The sequence below is a fragment of the Ceratotherium simum genome, chromosome 31, assembly GCF_057802395.1.
Source record: "Ceratotherium simum simum isolate JZ-2026a chromosome 31, ASM5780239v1, whole genome shotgun sequence".
In the NCBI taxonomy this organism is placed as follows: Eukaryota; Metazoa; Chordata; class Mammalia; order Perissodactyla; family Rhinocerotidae; genus Ceratotherium; species Ceratotherium simum.
In genome coordinates, this window is record NC_141930.1 from 20,610,550 (window position 1) to 20,630,668 (window position 20,119).

Consider the following 20,119-nt stretch of genomic DNA (forward strand, 5'->3'; position numbering starts at 1 on the left):
GTTAACAGTACAGTATTGTATATTTGAAAGTTGCTAAGAGAGTAGATCTTGAAAGTTCTCATCACAAGAAAAAAAGATTTATAACTGTGTGGTGATGGTTGTTAACTAAATTTACTGTGGTCATCATTTCACAATATATATGAATATCAAATCATTGTCGTACACCTAAAACTAATAATAATGTTAGCACATATTTACCATTTCTGGGGATATTTATTCCTTTGTATAAATCTAAATTTTCATTTGCTGTCATTTTCCTTCTGCCTGAAGGACTTCCATTTCTTGTAGTACAGTTCTGGGGATGAATTCTTTTAGGTTTTTTTAAATTGAAATAGAGCTCACATACTATAAAATTGACCATTTTAAAGTGTACAATTCAGTGGTTTTAGTATATTCACAAGGTTGTGCAACCATCACCGTTGTCTAATTCCTGAATTTTTCATCACCCCAAAAAGAATCACTAGCAATCCATTAATTGTGCCCATTAGCAATGCACTAGCCCCTGGCCCCTGGCAACCACTAACCTACTTTCTGTCTGTGGATTTGCCTATTCTGAACATTTCCTATAAATGAGATCATTATATGTGACCTTTCATGTTTAGCTTTCACTTAGCATAATGTTTTCAAGGTTCATCCACTTTATAGCATGTATGAGTACATTATTGCTTTTTATAATATTCCATTTAATGGATAATACCATATTTTGTTTATCCATTTATCAGTTGATGGACATTTGTTTCCACTTTTTGGCTATTATGAATAATTCTGCTATGAACATTTGTGTACCACTTTTTGTGTGGACATATGTTCTCAGTTCTCCTGAGTATATTCCTAGGGGTGAATTGCTGGGTCATATGGTAACTCTTTGTGTAGCTTTTTAGCAAGTACCAGACTGTTTTCCACACTGGCTGCATGATTTTACAGTCCCGTCAGCAACGTATGAGAGGGTCCAGTTTCTCCACATCCTTGTCAACATTTGTTACTTTCTATTTGTTTATTTGTGTGTTTGTTTTTTCATAGCTATCCTGGTGGATGTGAACTGGTATCTTATCGTGGTTTTGATTTGCATCCCTAGTGACTAATGATGTTGAGTATCTTTTCATGGGCTTATTGGCCAGTTTTTAGTGATTGATTTAGGGTGTATTGCGTACATCCTTAATTTATCACAGATTTTTTCTTTGGAGAAATGTCTATTCATTCTTTGTCCATTTTTAAATTGCTTATTATTTGTCTTTTTTTGTGTGTGTGAAGAAAACCCTGAGCTAACATCCATTGCCAATCCTTATCTTTTTGCTGAGGATGATTGACCCTGGTCTAACATCCATGCCCATCTTCCTCTACTTTATATAGGATGGTGCCACAGCACGGCTTGACAAGCAGTGCATCGGTCTGCGCCTGGGAATCGAACTGAATTTGAATTGCTGAAGCGCAGCACGTGAACTTAACCGCAGCGCCACTGGGCAGGCCCCTTATTTGTCTTTTTATTGTTGAGTTCTATTAATATCATATTTATGTTGATTCTGTTAATATCGTATATTATGTTGATTGATTTTCATGTATTGAACCAGCCTTTCCTTCTTAGGATAAATCCCGGTTGGTCTTGGTGTATCGTCTTTTTAATATGCTGCTGGATTCAGTTTGTGGTATTTCGTTGAGGCGTTTTGCATCTGTATTCATACAGGGTGTTGGTTTGTAGTTCTCTTTCCTGTCTGGTTCTGGTATCAGGGTAATACTGGCTTTATAAAATGAGTTGGGAAGTGTCTGGATGAGTTTGTGAAGGATTGGTATTCATTCTTCTTTAAACATTTCGTAGAATTCACCAGTGAAGCCATTTGGTCCTGGGCTTTTCTTTGTGGCAAGTTTTCTGATTATTAATTCACTCTCTTTATTTGTTATAGGTCTATTCATATTTTCTTTCTTTCTTGAGCCAGTTTCAGTAGTTGATGTCTTTCTAGAAATGTGTCCATTTCGGTGAGGTTATGTAAATGTGTTGGCATACAATTGTTTATAGTGTTTGCTTATAAGGCTTTGTTTCTGTAATGTGGGTCATAATGTCCCCTCTTTTATTCCTGATTTTAGTAATTTGAGACTTCATTCTTTTTCTTGGTCAGTCTAGCTACAGGTTTATCAATTTGTTGATCTTTTCAAAGAACCAACTTTTGGTTTCATCAATTTTTGTATTTTTTTCTCCTATTCTCTTTTTCTTTTTTTTCCCTGCTTCTGATCTTTGTTACTTTCTTCCTTCTCCTTGCTTTGGCTTTAGTTTGCTCTTTTCTTTCTTGTTTCTTAGAATGGAAAGTTGTTATTGATTTGAGATTTTCTTTAATTTTAATGTTGTTATAGGTATCAATGTCCATCTAAGCACGGCTTTCTCTGTATCTCATAAGATTTGGTATGTGGTGGTTTTTTTTTTTTTTTTTTTTTTGTGAGGAAGATCAGCCCTGAGCTAACATCCATGCCAATCCTTCTCTTTTTGCTGAGGAAGACTGGCTCTGAGCTAACATCCGTGGCGATCTTCCTCTGCTTTGTGTGGGATGACGCCACAGCGTGGCCTGACAAGTAGTGTGTCAGTGTGCGCCTGGGATCCAAACCAGGGCTGCGAGCAGTGGAGTGTGCAGACTTAACCGCTACGCCACGGGGCCGGCCCCTGTGGTGTTTTCATTTCATTCATCTCAAAGTATTTTCTAATTGCCCTTGTGATTTCTTCTTTGACCTATTGGTTATTTAAAAGTGTGTTAATTTCCATTTGTTTCTGAATTTTCCCAATTTTCTTCTGTTACTGATTTCTAATTTCATTTCCTGTGATTAGACAACATTGTATGATTTCAATCCTTTTAAATTTATTCATGCTTGTTTCATGGCTAACGTATGTTCTATGCTTAGAATGTTCCATGTGCACTTGAGAATGTGTATACTGTTGGTTGGAGTGTACTAGAAGTGTCTGTTAGGATACTTGGTTTATAGTGTTGTTTGTCTTCTTTTTCCTTGCTGATCTTCCTGTTTAGCTGTTCTATCCATTTTTTTTTTCTAATTTTATTTATTTATTTTTCCCCCAAAGCCCCAGTAGATAGTTGTATGTCTACAACTATAGCTGCACATCCTTCTAGTTGCTGTATGTGGGACGCGGCCTCAGCATGGCCGGAGAAGTGGTGCGTTGGTGTGCACCCGAGATCCCAACCTGGGCCACCAGTAGCGGAGCATGCGCACTTAACCGCTAAGCCACGGGGCCGGCCAGTTCTATCCATTTTTGAAAGTCAGATATTGAAGTCTGTATCAGGTTTTGAATGTCTGGGAAAATCCTTATTTTCTTTTTCTTTTTGAAAGATATTTTTGACCAGTACAGAATTCTAGGTGACAGATTTTTTTTCTTGCCATACTTGAAGATATTGTTGCACTCTTCTGCTCTGTATTGTTTCCATTCAGAATTCTGTCATTCTTATTTTTGTTCTTCTGTGTGTAATGTGTCTTATTTTTCCCCCTTTGTCTGCTTTTAAGAGTTTCTCTTTTATCACTGCTTTTGATCAGTCTCTTATGATGTGCCTTGGTATAATTTTCTTCATGATGTTTCAGTTTCTAGGATCTCTGGGTTTACAGTTTGCAGCAAATTGGGCAGTTTTTTAAATTATTTCTTTAAATATTCTTTCTGTCCCCCTTTCCTCTCAGTCTTTCAGGGGTTCCTGTTACACATATATTCAACTCTGTGAAGTTGTCCCACAGCTCACTGATATTCTGTTCATTTCTTTTTCAATCATTTTTTCTCTGTTTCATTTTGGATAGTGTCTGTCACTATATTTGCTGAAGTTTTCTTCTGTGTTTAATTTGCTGTTATTCTTATCTGGTGTATTTTTCACCATAGACATTGTTTTATTATATCGCTAGAAGTTTGATTTGAGTCTTTTTTATATCTTCTTAACTTGTTTACACTTTTCTGTTTCTCCTTCAACATATAGCATATAGTTAGAATAACTGTCTAATGTCCTCGTCTGCTAGTTTGATCATCTGTTATTTCTGAGTGTGTTTCTGTAGATTGATTTTTCTGATTATAGGTTGTATTTTCTTGTTTCTTTGCATGCTGGGTGATTTTTGATTTGATGCCAAACATTGCCAATTTTACATTGTTGGGTACAGCGTGTATATGTATGCAAAGCCTTTAAATATTCTTGAGCTTTGTTCTGGATCACAGTTAAGTTAGTTGCAGACAGTTGAGTCTTTTCGAGGCTTGCCTTTAAGCTTTGTTAGGCGGGGTCGTAGCGCCCTTTAACCTAGGGACAATTGTGCTGCCCTCCTGAGGCAGTACTCTTCTGGCTTCTCTGTCCATGCCCCACGTGTATCCAAGTTCTTTCCACTCTGGCTGATGGAAACACGAAGTATTCCCGGCCCTTTGTGAGCCCGCAGAATTGTTTCTTCTGTTCCTTTCCAGCCCGGTTCTATACCCAGCCTCAGGTTGTTGCCTCATAGGTGTGCACTGATCATCACTCAGCTGAAAACCTGAGGGGAACTCCCTGCAGATCTCTAGCATGTGCTTCCTCTCTGTGTGGCCCTCTTGGTGCAGCTCTGCCCTCTCCTGTGCTCTGTCCTGTGACTTGCACTTTCCTTGATCTCCTGAATTTTCAATGTTGTGTCCTCAGTTACGGGAGACTGCTGGTTCTGCTTGGGTTCCCCCTTCCTGAGGTGCAGCCTAGGCACTTTCTAGGCAATATTTTGGTGTCCTTGTAGAGCTCACTTCATTTGTTTTCCTTCTCCCAGGGATGTTTGTCTTCTAGTGTCTGGAAATCATTGTTTTATTCGTTTTATTTTGTCTATATTTTTAGTTGTTTAAGCCTGGAGGGTAAATCCAGTCCCTGTTACTTCATCTTGACTGGAATTGGAAGTCTCTTTGAAGTTATCTTGAGCAGTGATAAGTTATATAACTTTACATATATAGGGGTGGCAACTGGTGGATTACTACTTATCTCTTGAGCTGTGCCAGGTAGGTTACATTAGATTATCGACAGCTTTTTCTAGCTGTGGTTTTGGGGCGCTTAGGCTTCAAGATTTAGGTTTCAGTAAATAAGGGGTGGGGGGAAGCTTTTCATATGCCTATTATCCATGACATTGACAAATAAGTTAATAACTGTCTTACTGAAACTGGGGCCACAAGATCCTGAAAAGTTTCTAGAAAGCATCTAGTAAATGTAAGTTGATTAAATGGAAGATATTAAGATATATTAAATATTACCAATACCATCTATTTGATTTTAATGAATAAGAATAATACAATTCGTTTTTAAAGCTAGCACAAACCAAATAATAAAACCCAACAAAGCACACACAAAAATATAGGCCAGTATATCATAAAGATGTGATTGCTAAAATCCAAAATAAAATATTAGCAGATTAATTCTAGCACCATACTGTAATGTCAGTTAACATTTTTTGGTGGCACAGCCTGGCACCTAGTGTATGTCAGGTGCTATTTTAGGCACCAGGGATATAGCAGTGACCAAAATAAGCAAAAGTTCTTATGAAACTTGTGTTTGCTCTCATTAAACTAATAATATAGTTGGAGGAGACACAATAAACCAAGTTGTATAGTGTATTAGAGGTGGTAACTTCTGTGAAGAAAAATAAAAAAAGAAAAAGAAAAAAAATGGGGACTGCTAAGGGATGGGATGAATGGTGGGGTTGTAGTTTTAAATAGGATGGTTCAGAAAAACCTCCTGGAGAAACTGACATGTCAGTGAAGATTTGGAGGGAGTGAGCCAATGGACGTCTGTGGAAGAGTGCATGTTCCAGGAGAGGGAGCTGTGAGGGCCCAGGCTTGAAACATCAACAGCTAAGAACATACCTAGGAGTAATACAAGGATGTGTTCTACCAGACATTAAAATGTACTATTAAATTTGCATAATTAAAACAATGTCATCTTGACAAAAAAAATTGAGAGAGAAGAAAGTCCTGAAGCAGCCCCTAGTACAGATTAGAACTTATCCTATGATGAAGGAGGCATCAGACGCCAGTGGGAAACAGATAGATTGGTCCATAAATGGGGCCAGGAAACTGACAGTTTTGCAGGGAGGGTAACGGACAGGGAAAGGGAGTTTTATCAGGTACTAAAAGTCAAAACGTACTAAAATGTCAGATGTAAAAAAAACTATGAAATTAAAGAATCTAAGTAAGTATTTAACTGATCTAAGGACTTTTTAAAGCATAAAGACAGTGGAAGAAATTGCTTTAGGAAAGATCTCTAGTTTGACAATAAAGTTTTTGTTTTGTCAAATATAACATTCTTAAAAGGTAAAAGAACAAGTAGGAACAATGCATCAGGTTAGTGGCCTTAAAAAATCAACAAAAGAAAATTTGGTAGGAAAATGGGCAAGGGCCTGAAATTCCCTGAGGGGATAAAATTTCCAATAAATAATATCAGTTAACATTTATTGCAGTACTTGCAGGTACCCTTCTGATGTGTTAACTTATTTCTTGTAACACTATAAGGTAGATCTATTTATAGCTCCAGTTTTTGGATAAGGAGAGTAAAGCACACAAAATTTACATAGTGTCCCAGGGTCACACAATTACCAAGTGGAGGACATGGGATTTGAACCTAAGCAGTGTGGGTCTAGCTTCAGGACCCTACTCTTTTTTTTTTTTTTTTTAATTGTGAAATTTTTGTTGTACATTATTGTTTATCAGTCACCATATAAGTGCATCCCTCCACCCCTTGTGCCCACCCCCCACCCCCCTAGCCCCTGGTAACGACCAAACAGTTCTATCTGTGCGTGTGTTGGTTTATCTTCCACATATGAGTGAAATCATGTCCTGTTTGTCTTTCTCTTTCTGGCTTATTTCACTTAACATAATACCCTCCAGGTCCATCCATGTTGTTGCAAATGGGACTACTTTATGGCTGAGTAGTATTCCATGGTGTATATATACCACATCTTCTTTATCCAATCATCAGTCGAGGGACACTTGTGTTGCTTCCATGTCTTGGCTATAGTGAATAATGCTGCAATGAACATAGGGGTGCATAAGCCTCTTTGGATTGTTGATTTCAGGTTCGTTGGGTAGATACCCAGTAGTGGGATAGCTGGATCATAAGGTATTTCTATTTTTAATTTTTTGAGGAATCTCCATACTGTTTTCCATAGCGGCTGCACCAGTTTGCACTCCCACCAGCAGTGGATTGGGGTTCCCATTTCTCCACAGCCTCTCCAGCATTTGTTGCTTTTTGTCTTGGTGATTATAGCCATTCTAACAGGTGTAAGGTGATATCTTAGTGTGGTTTTGATTTGCATTTCCCTGATGACTAGTGATGTTGAGCATCTTTTCATGTGCCTATTGGCCGTCTGTATATCTTCTTTGGAGAAGTGTCTGTTCATTTCCTCTGCCCATTTTTTGATTGGGTTGTTTGTTTTTTTGTTATTCAGTTGTGTGAGTTCTTTATATATTATGGAGATTAATCCCTTGTCAGATATATGGTTTGCAAATATTTTTTCCCAGATGGTGGGTTCCCTATTCATTTTGATCCTGGTTTCATTTGCCTTGTGGAAGCTCTTTAATCTGATGAAGTCCCACTTGTTTATTTTTTCTTTTGTTTCCCTTGTCTGAGTAGACATGGAATTTAAGAAAATCCCTCTATGGCTGATGGCGAGTAGTGTACTACCTATATTTTCCTCCAGGAGTTTTATAGTTTCAGGTCTTACCTTCAGGTCTTTGATCCATTTTGAGTTAATTTTTGTGTATGGTGAAAGAAGGTGGTCTACTTGCATTCTTTTGCAAGTGGCTGTCCAGTTTTCCCCGCACCATTTATTGAAGAGATTTTCCTTTCTCCACTGTTAGGTCCTTAGCTCCTTTGTCAAAGATTAGCTGCCCATAGATATGAGGTTTTATTTCTGGACTTTCAATTCTGTTCCATTGATCTGTGTGTAGGACCCTACTCATAATACACACACGCTCTCTCTTTTTTCTCATACCCATTGCCAGCCAGTTAACCTTGACTTGTCTCCCTCCTTGCCCACTTCCTAATTTCGTCTACTTATGATTCTCTCAACCTAATCTTGACCCTGTATCCCAATCAAGAGGTTATTCATCCTTTGTGGCTTATTCTTGATCCTGTTTTCTCTGTTGAAGATCTCATGTTTACTCGGAAATAACCTGTCCCTGAGATCAAATCTTGGAATTGAATTTTCCACCCCCCTACCCCCCCACCTTGCCTGTGGCAAATGTGTTAATTTGTGTCAAAATAAAGATGAATTGGCTTCATGAATCTGGTTTCTCACTGTTAGGTATAGTTGGAATTTAGTGTCAGACTCTTTACTTGAGATAAACTAGGCAAGTTGCTTCACTTTTTTATTTTCTGCTTTTCTCACATTTAAAATAAAGAATCAGGTTAGACTAGTAGTATCCTAACTTTCATGTTGTATATGCTATGCAAACTTTTCTTTCCTTTTAAGTTAACCTGGTGTTGAATATGTGGAAGAGATGAACATGGACCTGTTTGGTGCCGGTCGCCTAGAGGGGCTTTACGGAAACTGGGACTCCCCAGAGCAGAGTCCAGAAACAGCGCACCAGATGAGCCCCTATGGGTCTGTGGGCTGCCACACACCACTGAATCCCAGGTCCTTGCCTGAGTAGTGTTGAAATACAGCAGTGAAAAAGTGGTTTAAGTAGGGAGATAAGCAGTGATGTGAGTTATTTTGAAGAATGTGGGAATAAGTTTAAAGACTGATTTTTATTCAACAGAAGAGCAGAATGAATTGGGTAATTTGAAGGCAGTGCTTCTTAGGGTGTGATCCAGAGACTTGGGGTCAATTGCAGATTCCTGTCTCCTCAGAAGTACGGAATCAGAACCTGGTCTCGACACAGAAACAGGAAAATTTAGAGGTAGTGGTTTGGTGTGTGGGCTGGAGGTGGAGGGAGAGATAAGGAGAGACTGCAGTTACAGTCATGCATTGCTTACCGACGGGGATGCATTCTGAGAAATGCCTCGTTAGGCAGTTTCGTCGTTGTGCGGACATCATAGAGTGAGTGCACTTATACCAACCTAGAGGGTATAGCCTACTACACACCTAGGCTACGTGGTACTAATCTTATGGGACCACTGCTGTATATTTGGTCTGTCATTGACTGAAACGTCGTCATGCAGCACATGACTGTACTTTTAACCCATTTTCTCTTTGGATCTTGTGTTTGAAATGACCACTTGATATCCAAGTGGATATGTCTGATAGGCAAATGAAGATAAGAAAGTCGTATTGGAGATTTATGGCTGTGCTTCTATGTGGTGATGATGGCTGAAGTGATAAGAATAGTATTACTATTACTAGAGAAGAAGTAGAAGGAAAAATAACTTAGTTTTAGGACCTTGGAGGTAAGATGAGACAGAGATGGAATAATCAGTGGTGGAAGTACAAGACCAGGGTATTATAGTATTAGGAGTCAAAGAAGCACTAAAGAGTGTGTGTTATATTGTGTCGTCAGAGGAAAATGAGAACCAGAAAGTGACTACTGATAACCTTTGAGGATGCAGTGGTAACGATTGAGAATATCATAAATAAAGGGTGCAATGATATTTATAAATACCAAGTGCTTTAAAGAATAGTGACTCAAATACCGAATGCTCAGTAATTTGAACTTTAGTCTATTAGAATTTATCCCTAGAGATTTTTAAGCTAGAGTAGGGATCAGCAAACCTTTTCTTTAAAGGGCCAGATAGTAAATATTTTAGATTTTGCAGGCCATATGGTCTCTGTTATAAATACTAACTATGTTATAGCATGAAACTAGCCTCAGTATGTAAATAAATGGGTGTGGCCGTGTTCCAGTAAAACTTTTTTTTTTTCCCCTGAGGAAGATTTGCCCTGAGCTAACATCTGTTGTCAATCTTCTTCTTTTTGTATGTGAGCTGCCACCGCAGCATGGCCACTGACAGACGAGGGGTGTAACTCTGTGCCCCGGAACTGAACCTGGGCTGCCAAAGCAGAGCACGCTGAACTTAACCACTAGGCCTCTGGGGCTGGCCCTCCAGTAAAACTTGATTTACAAAAACAGGTGGTGGACTATAGTTTGCTCACTCTTGAACTAGAGAAATCTCTACTTTTCAGTATTGTTTTTTCGTTGTTTTAAGATTTAAATTAACATTGGGTAACTTCAGATTAAAATTATTAAAACTAAATGTTAGTAATGAAGCTTGAAAAAAAACCCAGCAGGAGTTACTATTCTGTTGATCTTATAAAATTTAGTAAACTTGGCTAAGTGCCACCCCCTCTGTGCCCTCAAATATGAGATGGTAGAACCGAAATAGGGACATTTGCCCCCCCACCCCAAATATAATGACGTGTTCGGTGTGATATAAGTTGAATTATTCCTTTTTACTATTCTGCCAATTTTAATAACAATTTGCTTTTACATTTTCAGTCTCGGAGAAATCTATGTGAAGAGGCTTTGTTAAAAATTAAAGGTGTTATTAGCTTTACTTTTCAAATGGCCGTTCAAAGATGTGTGGTGCGAATCCGTTCAGATTTGAAAGCAGAGGTTAGTATTTTAAATGGCTGAATATGCTTGGGGTTACAGGTAAACAAATCAGTGTTGAAAATTGTTCCTTTTTATCTTGGCCTAGGCTTTGGCATCAGCGATAGCGTCAACCAAGGTTATGAAGGCTCAGCAAGTTGTGAAAAGTGAAAGTGGAGAAGAGGTAAAAGGTTTATTTAGTTTTCTTTATACCTAACTCGGACTCTTGGTTATTCCTTATGGCTAGCAGATTGCTCGCATTTCTAGACCATTAGTTGCCAATAATATCGGAATGTGGTTGGGTCAGACTATCTTAATGTTTCTTGGTTAACTGATAACTCTTTTAGAAATACAGAGAGGTCTTTTGTGGATTTCAGGGTCTGTTCTTATGTTTATGTTTTTTGGGTTTCAAAGTCTGTTCTTTATGTCAATGGAAATCTTATTGATTTTACATGGAAATAAAGGATATATAGCTTCCTTGCATTGGTTTTTAACTACTTTCTTTCTGACCTTAATTAGTTTTGCCAATCCAAAAAATAAAGGTCAGTCCCACCATTGGGCAAATAAATATAGTGAAAACTTTTGCCTCTTGCTACTCTTTCCACTAGCCTTGCGATAGGGAAAACGAATCTATATGCCTTTAGCTTGTTTGTATTCCCATAGAAAGGAGTTCAGTGGCCCTCCAGGGGCCCATAGTAGCCAGATGCCTGCTTTTGTCATCTTTGAACAGACAGAGGTGGAACATTTATTCCTGGAGCCTCAGGAGAAAAGCATCTGAGTTTTCATGTGTAGTTCTGCCTTTCTGTGCTTCCACAGTGCTCAGCAATTGGACCTACCTTCTTGTAAGAGGAAAACTTTTAAAGGAATATAGCCCCTGAGAATAAATAGAGTGATTAGTAAAATTGACCTTTAATTTATGTCATATGTCAGTTAGGTTGATTTTGTAATGACTCTTAAACATCTTCCCTGTATCAGATGCTGGTCCCATTTCAAGATACGCCTGTGGAAGTAGAACAGAACACAGAGCTGCCCGACTACCTGCCTGAGGATGAGAGTCCCACAAAGGAGCAGGACAAAGCCGTGTCCCGGGTCGGTTCACACCCGGAGGGTGGAGCTAGCTGGCTGAGCACAGCTGCAAACTTTCTATCCAGATCGTTCTACTGGTGACTTTCAGTTTGGGGCTCAAGGACTGTGTGAACCAACAAGGGGCCAGTTTTCCATTGTTGTGGTGAACTGTCAAGTGCAATTTGCAATAAGTTATCATGAAAAGTTTTTAGATTACATGATTGCATATGCTGCATTTTACACATTATTGGACATTTTACCCCACTAAGTGGTACAAGCGACAGAGGCTGCAGGTGGAGCTTTGTTTCTGAAGGTATCTTGGTTTTGTTTTCCTCTGTTTAATTGCCTCACTTTAAAATACATGGGTCCACTGTTAAACCAAACGTATATATGTGCAGCTTTACATTTTATTTTACATGAAGCACGTGATTAGGAACACTTGTTTTCTCCTCAAGTCTCAGGACCTATCTGAAGAGAAGTGTGTTTTAGCTCACATTGTGCATGAATTATTGAGCATTTTTCTCTGCTTCTCTTCATGGAAGATGCTTGCTTTGGTACCCTTCCCTGAAAGATAAAGATGTTTCTCATCATGTCCCTTTTGTGCCTTTTTTATTTTGCCAACCATGTTTGTAGAAAGGACATTACTCATGACATTTTGTGGATTAAAATATATTCATTTGAACGTAACAATCCCCTAAAAATACAGCTCTACACAGACTTTGCAATGTTGTTTGTTATAATTTTCATAAGATTAGCACAGAAAAGGTTGAGAAGAGGGAAACGTGTATCAGCAAAGTGCCAGTGGAGACTATTTGAAGGCGACCAAACGTGGTTCCAGTTGACTGCTGTTCCATTTGGTCTGTATCAGCTCTTGAGAGTTATGTGCACCATAGTATTGGGTCTCTAGGCCATACTTTGTCATTACGCACTATCCCCTGCTAGAAAAAAACGTTAGTAGTAAAGAACTGACAAATTGGGAAAAAAGAAAACAAAAATTAAATGCCTATAATGCCATAGTGCCATTTGGTAGAGTCTAACCTTAAAACGTGCATCGCTTGGCAGATGCGTATTCAGTGGGTGTTTCCCTGTATTGCCTTGTGTGAATTTATTATGAACCTGCAATGGCAGTGAATGAAAAAAGACTCAAATTATTGCTTATAAAGAAATAAAGCCAGCATTGGTCCACTTAATCTTGTTTCTCCTGTCCAACCAGAAAAAAGAACTTCAGTGAAGGTAAGATAAATAAATATAAATATATATACATATATATTTTTTGGTAGATAACTAATTACATATATGGGATGCTTTATTAAATTTCTGAAATATTTGGCAACTAAAATTTTCCTTTTGGACATCCAACTAAATCCAGATAAATTTTAATGCTAATACAATTAAAAACCAATAGGAAGAAACTGTAAGTCTTTTTCACCAACATGGAGAGCTGCTATTTTACTACTTGGCAAACGTGAAGTGAAAATTGGACCCTGGAGGGTTTCCTTGCATTTCCATTGCTTCTCTTTTAGAGAAAATTAAAAGCAGCCAGTGTTACTGGAAAAAATTATTGTAAAATACTTCACCAACGAGAATCTTGAGTTCACGAACATTGTGACCTTCTGGAGGGAGGGGTATTGAGGGTATTGAGAGTATTTTTTCCTGTGTCTGGGCTCTGATGCAGGTGACACGCACAACTGAAGATATAAGCTTTCAGGGCATGTATTGCCTTAACTGCATAATACAACTTGCTGTCAGACCAGATGTGATGAAAAAGATAACAAAACCACCTCCTTACTATAGCCATTAAAACAAAGTTTACTGTTCTGTTTTAACAAGTTTGTATTTTATTTTGCATTGCCATACATCTGCTTATTTAAAAAACTCCATCCCTTTGGTAGTAATGGTTCAATACAAGTAGGTATGACAGCTTGATGTTTGTGTCTTCTAATGCTAAGTGTTCTTTTATTCCAGGTCTTATAGAGCAGTTAAGGCAACTGTAACAGCATTTTTTGAAATATGTTGTAAAATAATAAAAGGTAACATAATTAAAAGTGAATGGATGTTGCATTTTTGTGGTATAAGCATTATTGATCAGTCTTAAGCCTGTTTGTATCCACACTGCCTGGCGCCTTCTCCCAGCTCCCTGCAGGTGCGCTACCTGCCTTATTCCCATGCATCCTCCGTTCGTCTCTTCCCAGCACCACACCTGCCTCTCCCCAGGTTTGAATCAACTGCCCCTGTACCTATACCCATTGCAGTGTTTTATCACATTAGATTAAAATTGTATGTATCCGGGGGCCTTCTCCTACTTACCTCTTTGAGAACTGGGAGATTCTGTAGGTGTACCTAGCTGGTAGTAAGTGCTCAAATATTTTTATAGGAGAATGAACAAAGAATTTTTAAAAAATCAGTGAAAATAAATAGAAGATACTGAGCAAATAGGAAAAATGTCAGGTTGTATTTTTATTTCTGGGCATGTTTGTTTCTGATTTATTGGTTAATATTTAGCAAATTCTTTCATTTACTTTGTCATTTGTTTTTTATTTAAAATAAAAAGGCGAAAGGGGGCGTAATACTTGCTCCATTGAATGAGGTTAAGATTAACTTATCCTGATTCTTATAGAATTGTTATAGGAGAATATTATATATATATAGGAGTGATTTTGATGTCCTATTTTATCACTTATTAGCTATGTAATTTTAGGTAATAATTTAGTCTCTGAGGTATTTCTTCATTATAATTCCTCTACTTCATGGGGTCATTATTAGAATCCAGTGAGATAATCATGAGTAATTTGAAAACTAAAAACTTACAAGTGTCAGATGGAATTATTGTTACTGGAAATTGGACACGATTTTCTTCTTGTCCTTAATTCTCAAGTGAGACACTATACCTTTCTGATCATACTTTATCTGATGCCTCGTCTTTCTATATCCGATCAGAGGGATTTTTTTTGAGGTTTAGTCTTCAGCTATTCGATTTTTCTGTAAATGTTGTCCCTTGAAGAATTCTTCTGTTGTCAGAATTTCCTTTACCTTTGTGTAGATAACTTCTAAATCTCCATTGTACCATCATCTTCGATACCCTTTCCTTTGCTGTACCTATCAAGAGTCAAGTCTGTGAATTATTATTTCTCTTAGAACCAAGCTCATGGTAGGCATGCAATACATTTAACAAAAACTAACTCTGTGCCAAGCACTGTGCTAAGTGTTTTACAAGTATTTATTCATTTAATCCTTAACGACTATGAGGTAGGTACTGTTATATCTCCATTTTATAGATGGGAAAAACTGAGATGGAGCGAAATTAAGTAACTCATTAGTCCCAGGTCTCAGAACTAATGAGTGGTGAAGCTGGGACTCAAGCCCAGGCAGCCTGGCTCCGGGTCTCAACTCGCTCACAGGGCAGCCTGCATCCTGGGTCCCGCTGCTGTGCCTTTCCAGTTCTACACCACCATTCCAGTCCAGACCCTGCCACCTCCATCATGTCATGTGACTTAACTCGGGTGTCTGTTAGCAATCAAAAACTCTGTCTGGAGACCAGAAAAGTTCGATACATGAAAGAGGTAAGTCTGGTTAGGCCACAACATAGGAGAACACATGGAGAGCGCCTGGCCTGTTTACAGAGGGAAACCACATTTTCCTCACGTGGATTGTGGGCTTTTAACAATGCAGAGCTTCTGGGCTTTGAGGCTGTTCCAGACCCTTAAAGCACTACCTGAGCCGTGTCAGATGTGTCTGTGGGGCAGAAATTGGCTACGTTCACTTCCAGAGTAGCCACATTCTACTCTATCAGATTAATCTTAACAGTGTTTTTGTCATTTTCTGCACTATTGTCAACTAAGGCCTGTGGATTCTTTTGGACTGCTTTGTCTAGCACCAAAAATGCCATGCAAGTTCCACCCCCAACCTAGTCGTTCATACATTCTGTAGCGTTATTACAGACTTTCTAGTGTGAGGCACAGTTGTGTATCTCATTGTTACAAAAACAGTCTGCTTTATTTAGACTTGTCTATTTATTATAATCTAAATATTCTGTATTCATCATGCCCTCTAGATCTTTGCTCATATTTTTTCATATCTGGAATTTCCTCTTTATACTCTCATTTCTTTTAAATATTTTGTTATGAAAATAAGCTCAGTGTATTACAGAAATGCATAAGAGAAACACAAGTAACCTGTCCTCCTACCACACAGAAAATGTCAATATTTTGCTTTGTTTTATTCTCATTTAGTTTTTTAATTGGTAAGAAGTATACACTTTAAATTTTTAACATGTTCAAAATAGGCATCCACTGAAGAGTTCTCCCTTTGAGCCTTAGTCCCCTGGGTCCCCTCACCAGGAATAGCCATTGTTACTAATTTTGTGTGCCCATCAGAGATATTCTATAAATTTATCAATTTTCATATTTTTTTCTGCACAGGTGGTAATGTAATGCCCTGCACCTTACTTTTTTCACTTAAAGTATATGTTAGAAATTACTCTATATGCTTGTATAAAACAGCTTCCTTCTTTCACAGCTTCACAGTATTATGTCATATTAATGTTCCACCCTTTATTTAACTAGTGTTTTGATTGTAATCCTTTGCTCTTACCAACAGTACTATGTAAGTTTACCTGTAGGATGGATTCCTGGATGTAGAATTGCTGCGTCAAAGGCTGTGAGTGCTTTTAATTTGGATAGTTCCTGCCTCCTATGGATGATTCCAGTTGCCTCTCTCACCGGCAGGGTGTGAGAGTTCCTCCTTCCCTCAGCCTTTCCAACTCTGTTATCCCGCATGTGGCCCTTTGTGGTCTAAAAAACAGATCTCTTATGAATGAGAGTGAGCTTTTTAGATATTTAGGAGCTGTTTGAATATTTTTTCTGTGAACTCAGTTCTTTTTTCATTTTTTGGCAGAGGGGAGAGGGATTTGGTTTTTCTTACCTAATTTATAGAAGTTCTTGAACATACTCGAGAGATATGCCCATTTCTTTCATAAAAATATTTACAACTCAGGTTGTACAATGGTATTTCCCAGTGCTGCGTATACAAATCCATTATACTCCTGTGATCATTTTCACCCCATGATTTCTTACTCTTAACTGTTACGGTTCTTACTTTTGTTTGGGACCTGTCTTTTATGGTTTGTTACTTTCCGTAAGTATATTTCTTCTTATTAAGATCCAGATGCTTAAGGGGAGGGGGTGTTTCTCTTGTTTTATTAGTGTTGGTCACACTTCAGAGCATAATACTGTGTGTGCTGAGTGTTTGGGGGTGTTTACGAATAAGCTATGACAGTGGAACATTTATAGTAGTATTTCTCTGTTGAGGGGATAACTATTGGGTATATTGTTTCTGCTCTTGTCTGGATCTTTTTTTTTTTTTATTTTTTGTGAGGAAGATTAGCCCAGAGTTAACATCTGTCACCAACCCTCCTCTTTTTGCTGAGGAAGACTGGCCCTAGGCTAACATCCGTGCCCATCTTCCTTTACTTTATATGGGACGCCACCACAGCATGGCTTGACAAGTGGTGCATCAGTGCATGCCCGGGATCCGAATCCTGGGCCACCGCAGCAGAGCACGTGCACTTAAACTGCTATGCCACGGGGCGGTACCTGTCTGGATCTTAATTACTGCACATCTGATCACTGCCACCAGCTTCTTGATAACATTTCACATTACTTCAGCTCTTACTATGTTCCGGGCTCTGCTGGGTCCTTGACTTGTGTAATCTCCTTTAATCATCACAATGGTCCAGTGAGCTGGGGGTTTTCCTACTCCTTTTACAGAGGAAACTAAAGCTTGGAAATAAAGTAACTGGAGTCAAATACAACTAATAAGTGTCAAGGTTGGGATTTAAATCTCAGCGTGACCAAATAGTTACTGAACTAATAATTATATGTTTGTATTTACTCTTATGGCAATAAACCTTTAGTGACTTTTATTCTGTCAAATCTAAGTTATTCTTGTGTTTTCAAGATTTTCTGTAACCTGCGCTATTCTCCTACTAATTGACATGACACTCTTATTTTTAATTAAATTGACATCTTCAGTCTTCAGTAAATGCATTGAACGCTTGTACTCATCTGGAATGCATTCTCTTCTCAAATGACCAAATTCCATCATTGAAGAAATGGCTAGTCTGTGGAGCCTTCCCTGGCCATTTTGGCCCTTGCCAGTCTACGTCCCAATCCTTTAAACTCTTTCTGCACTTAAATGATCTGCTGTACCTTTGACCCCTTAGTTGTGTCATCCGTCTCTTCACTCCTAGATGTGTTTATTTTGTAGATTGTGACAGCAGAGATCACTTTCAAAGCTCGTGCTTCCTCCTTGGCACTGCCCCCTTCCTTATCAAGCCCAAATTGAAGCCTAACTCGAAGCCTCCTCATTCCTGGTGGCTTCAGGATCAGCCTGTTTTCTGAGGCTCTTTCCAGTCCTTATTGAAGTCCTTTTCTTTCTTTTTTTTTTTTTTGTGAGGAAAATCAGCCCTGAGCTAACATCCATGCCAATCCTCCTCTTTTTGCTGAGGAGGACTGGCCCTGGGCTAACATCCGTGCCCATCTTCCTCCACTTTATGTGGGGCGCCGCCACAGCATGGCCTGACAAGCAGTGCATTGGTGCGTGCCAGGGATCCGAACCGGGCCGCCAGCAGCGGAGCGTGTGCACTTAACTGCTACGCCACGGGCTGGCCCCTGAAGTTCTGTTCTAAACTATTCTCTTCTGATAAGAAGTTTAATGTGAAAATTTAAGTTGTGTAAGTACCCATTTTCTCATGTTTAAATATTTTAGGTGGGGGCTGGCCCCGTGGCTTAGGGGTTAAGTGCGCGTGCTCCGCTGCTGGCGGCCCGGGTTCGGATCCCGGGCGCGCACCGACGCACCGCTTCTCCGGCCATGCTGAGGCCGCATCCCACATACAGCAACTAGAAGGATGTGCAGCTATGGCATACAACTATCTACTGGGGCTTTGGGGGAAAAATAAATAAATAAAATTATTAAAAAATTATTAAATATTTTAGGTGGGAGGGTAGTTTATTAGGACATATTAAAAATAATATTCAGAGGCCGGCCCGGTGGCATAGTGGTTAAGCTCCCACGCTCTGCTTTGGCGGCCTGGGGTTCGCAGGTTCGGATCCTGGGCATGGACTTAGGCACCTCTCATCAAGCCATGCTGTGGTGGTGTCCCATATAAAGTAGAGGAAGACTGGCACAGATGTTCGCTCAGGGCCAGTCTTCCTCAGCAAAAAAGAGGAGGATTGGCTTTGGATGTTAGCTCAGGGCCGATCTTCCTCAAATGAAAAATAAAAATTCAATGTGTAGTCTGTGCAAATAAATATTCCAGTTATCCAGTGGGAGTAAAATGGGGCAATGGAAAATACACTCGCAGAGAAAAAATTAATTTTGTGATTGGTAGAAAAAAAGGAGGAAATTTTAGTTTAAGATAAGTGAATCAGAAGACTGATAAGAAAGTGGCATAGAATGAATTCAAAATTATTGTAGGGAATGAAAGAAGATGGAAAAAGAGCAAACACATAGAAAGTCAGCCATACCAACCTTACCAGTGAATGAAAAAACAGGGCTAAAGGAAATGTAGGGGAAAACCTTAAGGCACATTGTGAAAGAATTGAGCCAGAAGTCAGGACTCAGTTTTAGGAGATAAACTTTAAGGGAAAAAGGAATTATTACCTCTCAATCCAGAAACTCGGAGAAAAAATATACTGCTTTAAGAAGGTTTATACGTAAAAATAGAGCTTTAAAAAACCAACTATATTTATGTGGGCTTTGATACTTTTAGTTTTGATTTTTTTAATGTATCAAGTTCCTCCAGGCAATCTAAGGTCTGTGTTTTAAAAATTAGATTCATGTGACACTTAGGGAATTAAAGCGAGATGTACCTAGTGGGAACAAAACCAAGTGTTTCTGGTCCCATAGTTTAAATTCAGTAGAAAACTAGCTAAGAACAATAAACAAGATATAAAGACACTTCTGGGGGAAGATATTTATAGTGCTTGATATAAGGACTACTAGTTTATGTAACTTTTTGTGGACCAGTATGTAGTGAAACTCTTAGAGGTGACTATGGGAATCTTTTCTCACCCTGTGATTGGATAGTAAGTAGCAAGTGTAGGCTGATATAAGGTAATGAGTTAAAGAAAATGTATTCTAAATTAAGATCCCGATCAGTGAGCTATTAGTAATAATCCAGGCCAGGAAAGCGGATCAGCCTTTTTCCTTCAGCATACGATTTCCTAGTGTTGTGATAGCAAAATAGGCCAAGCAGATGTTTTGTTACCTCCCCAAAAGTTATGTTAGAAATATAACTTTTATTTAGAAAAGTTATATTAGAAATCAAAAATGAAGGTACTTTCCTTACTCTTTATGGTAGCTATACCATAAAGAGTGGTTGGTGGTTGGTGACGCTCAAGGGAGATGAAGTGATAGAGAAATGCCAGCAGTTACCAACTCCTGCTGAAGGGGGTCACAGGCTTCTATTAGAGTGTAACACTTTAGGGTATTTTTCAGTATGTCATTAAAGTCAGGTACTAAATATTTGCGAACATATATTGTCCGAGTCATGGTGCTAATTGGTGG

General features: G+C 38.7%; 1 protein-coding gene across 3 annotated transcripts in view; it reads left to right on the forward strand.

The window, feature by feature from the left end:
* The window catches only part of ARMC1 (armadillo repeat containing 1), a 41,147-nt gene extending 27,543 nt beyond the window's left edge, over positions 1-13,604 (forward strand). For all 3 annotated transcript variants that reach the window (XM_087420511.1, XM_004435737.3, XM_087420512.1), the window contains 3 exons: positions 10,397-10,513; positions 10,599-10,673; positions 11,465-13,604. In XM_087420511.1, the coding sequence (XP_087276637.1) occupies positions 10,397-10,513; positions 10,599-10,673; positions 11,465-11,656 (384 nt within the window). In that variant the 3' untranslated portion in view covers positions 11,657-13,604. The remainder of the gene's footprint in view (positions 1-10,396; positions 10,514-10,598; positions 10,674-11,464) is intronic.
* Positions 13,605-20,119: the final 6,515 nt, after the last annotated feature.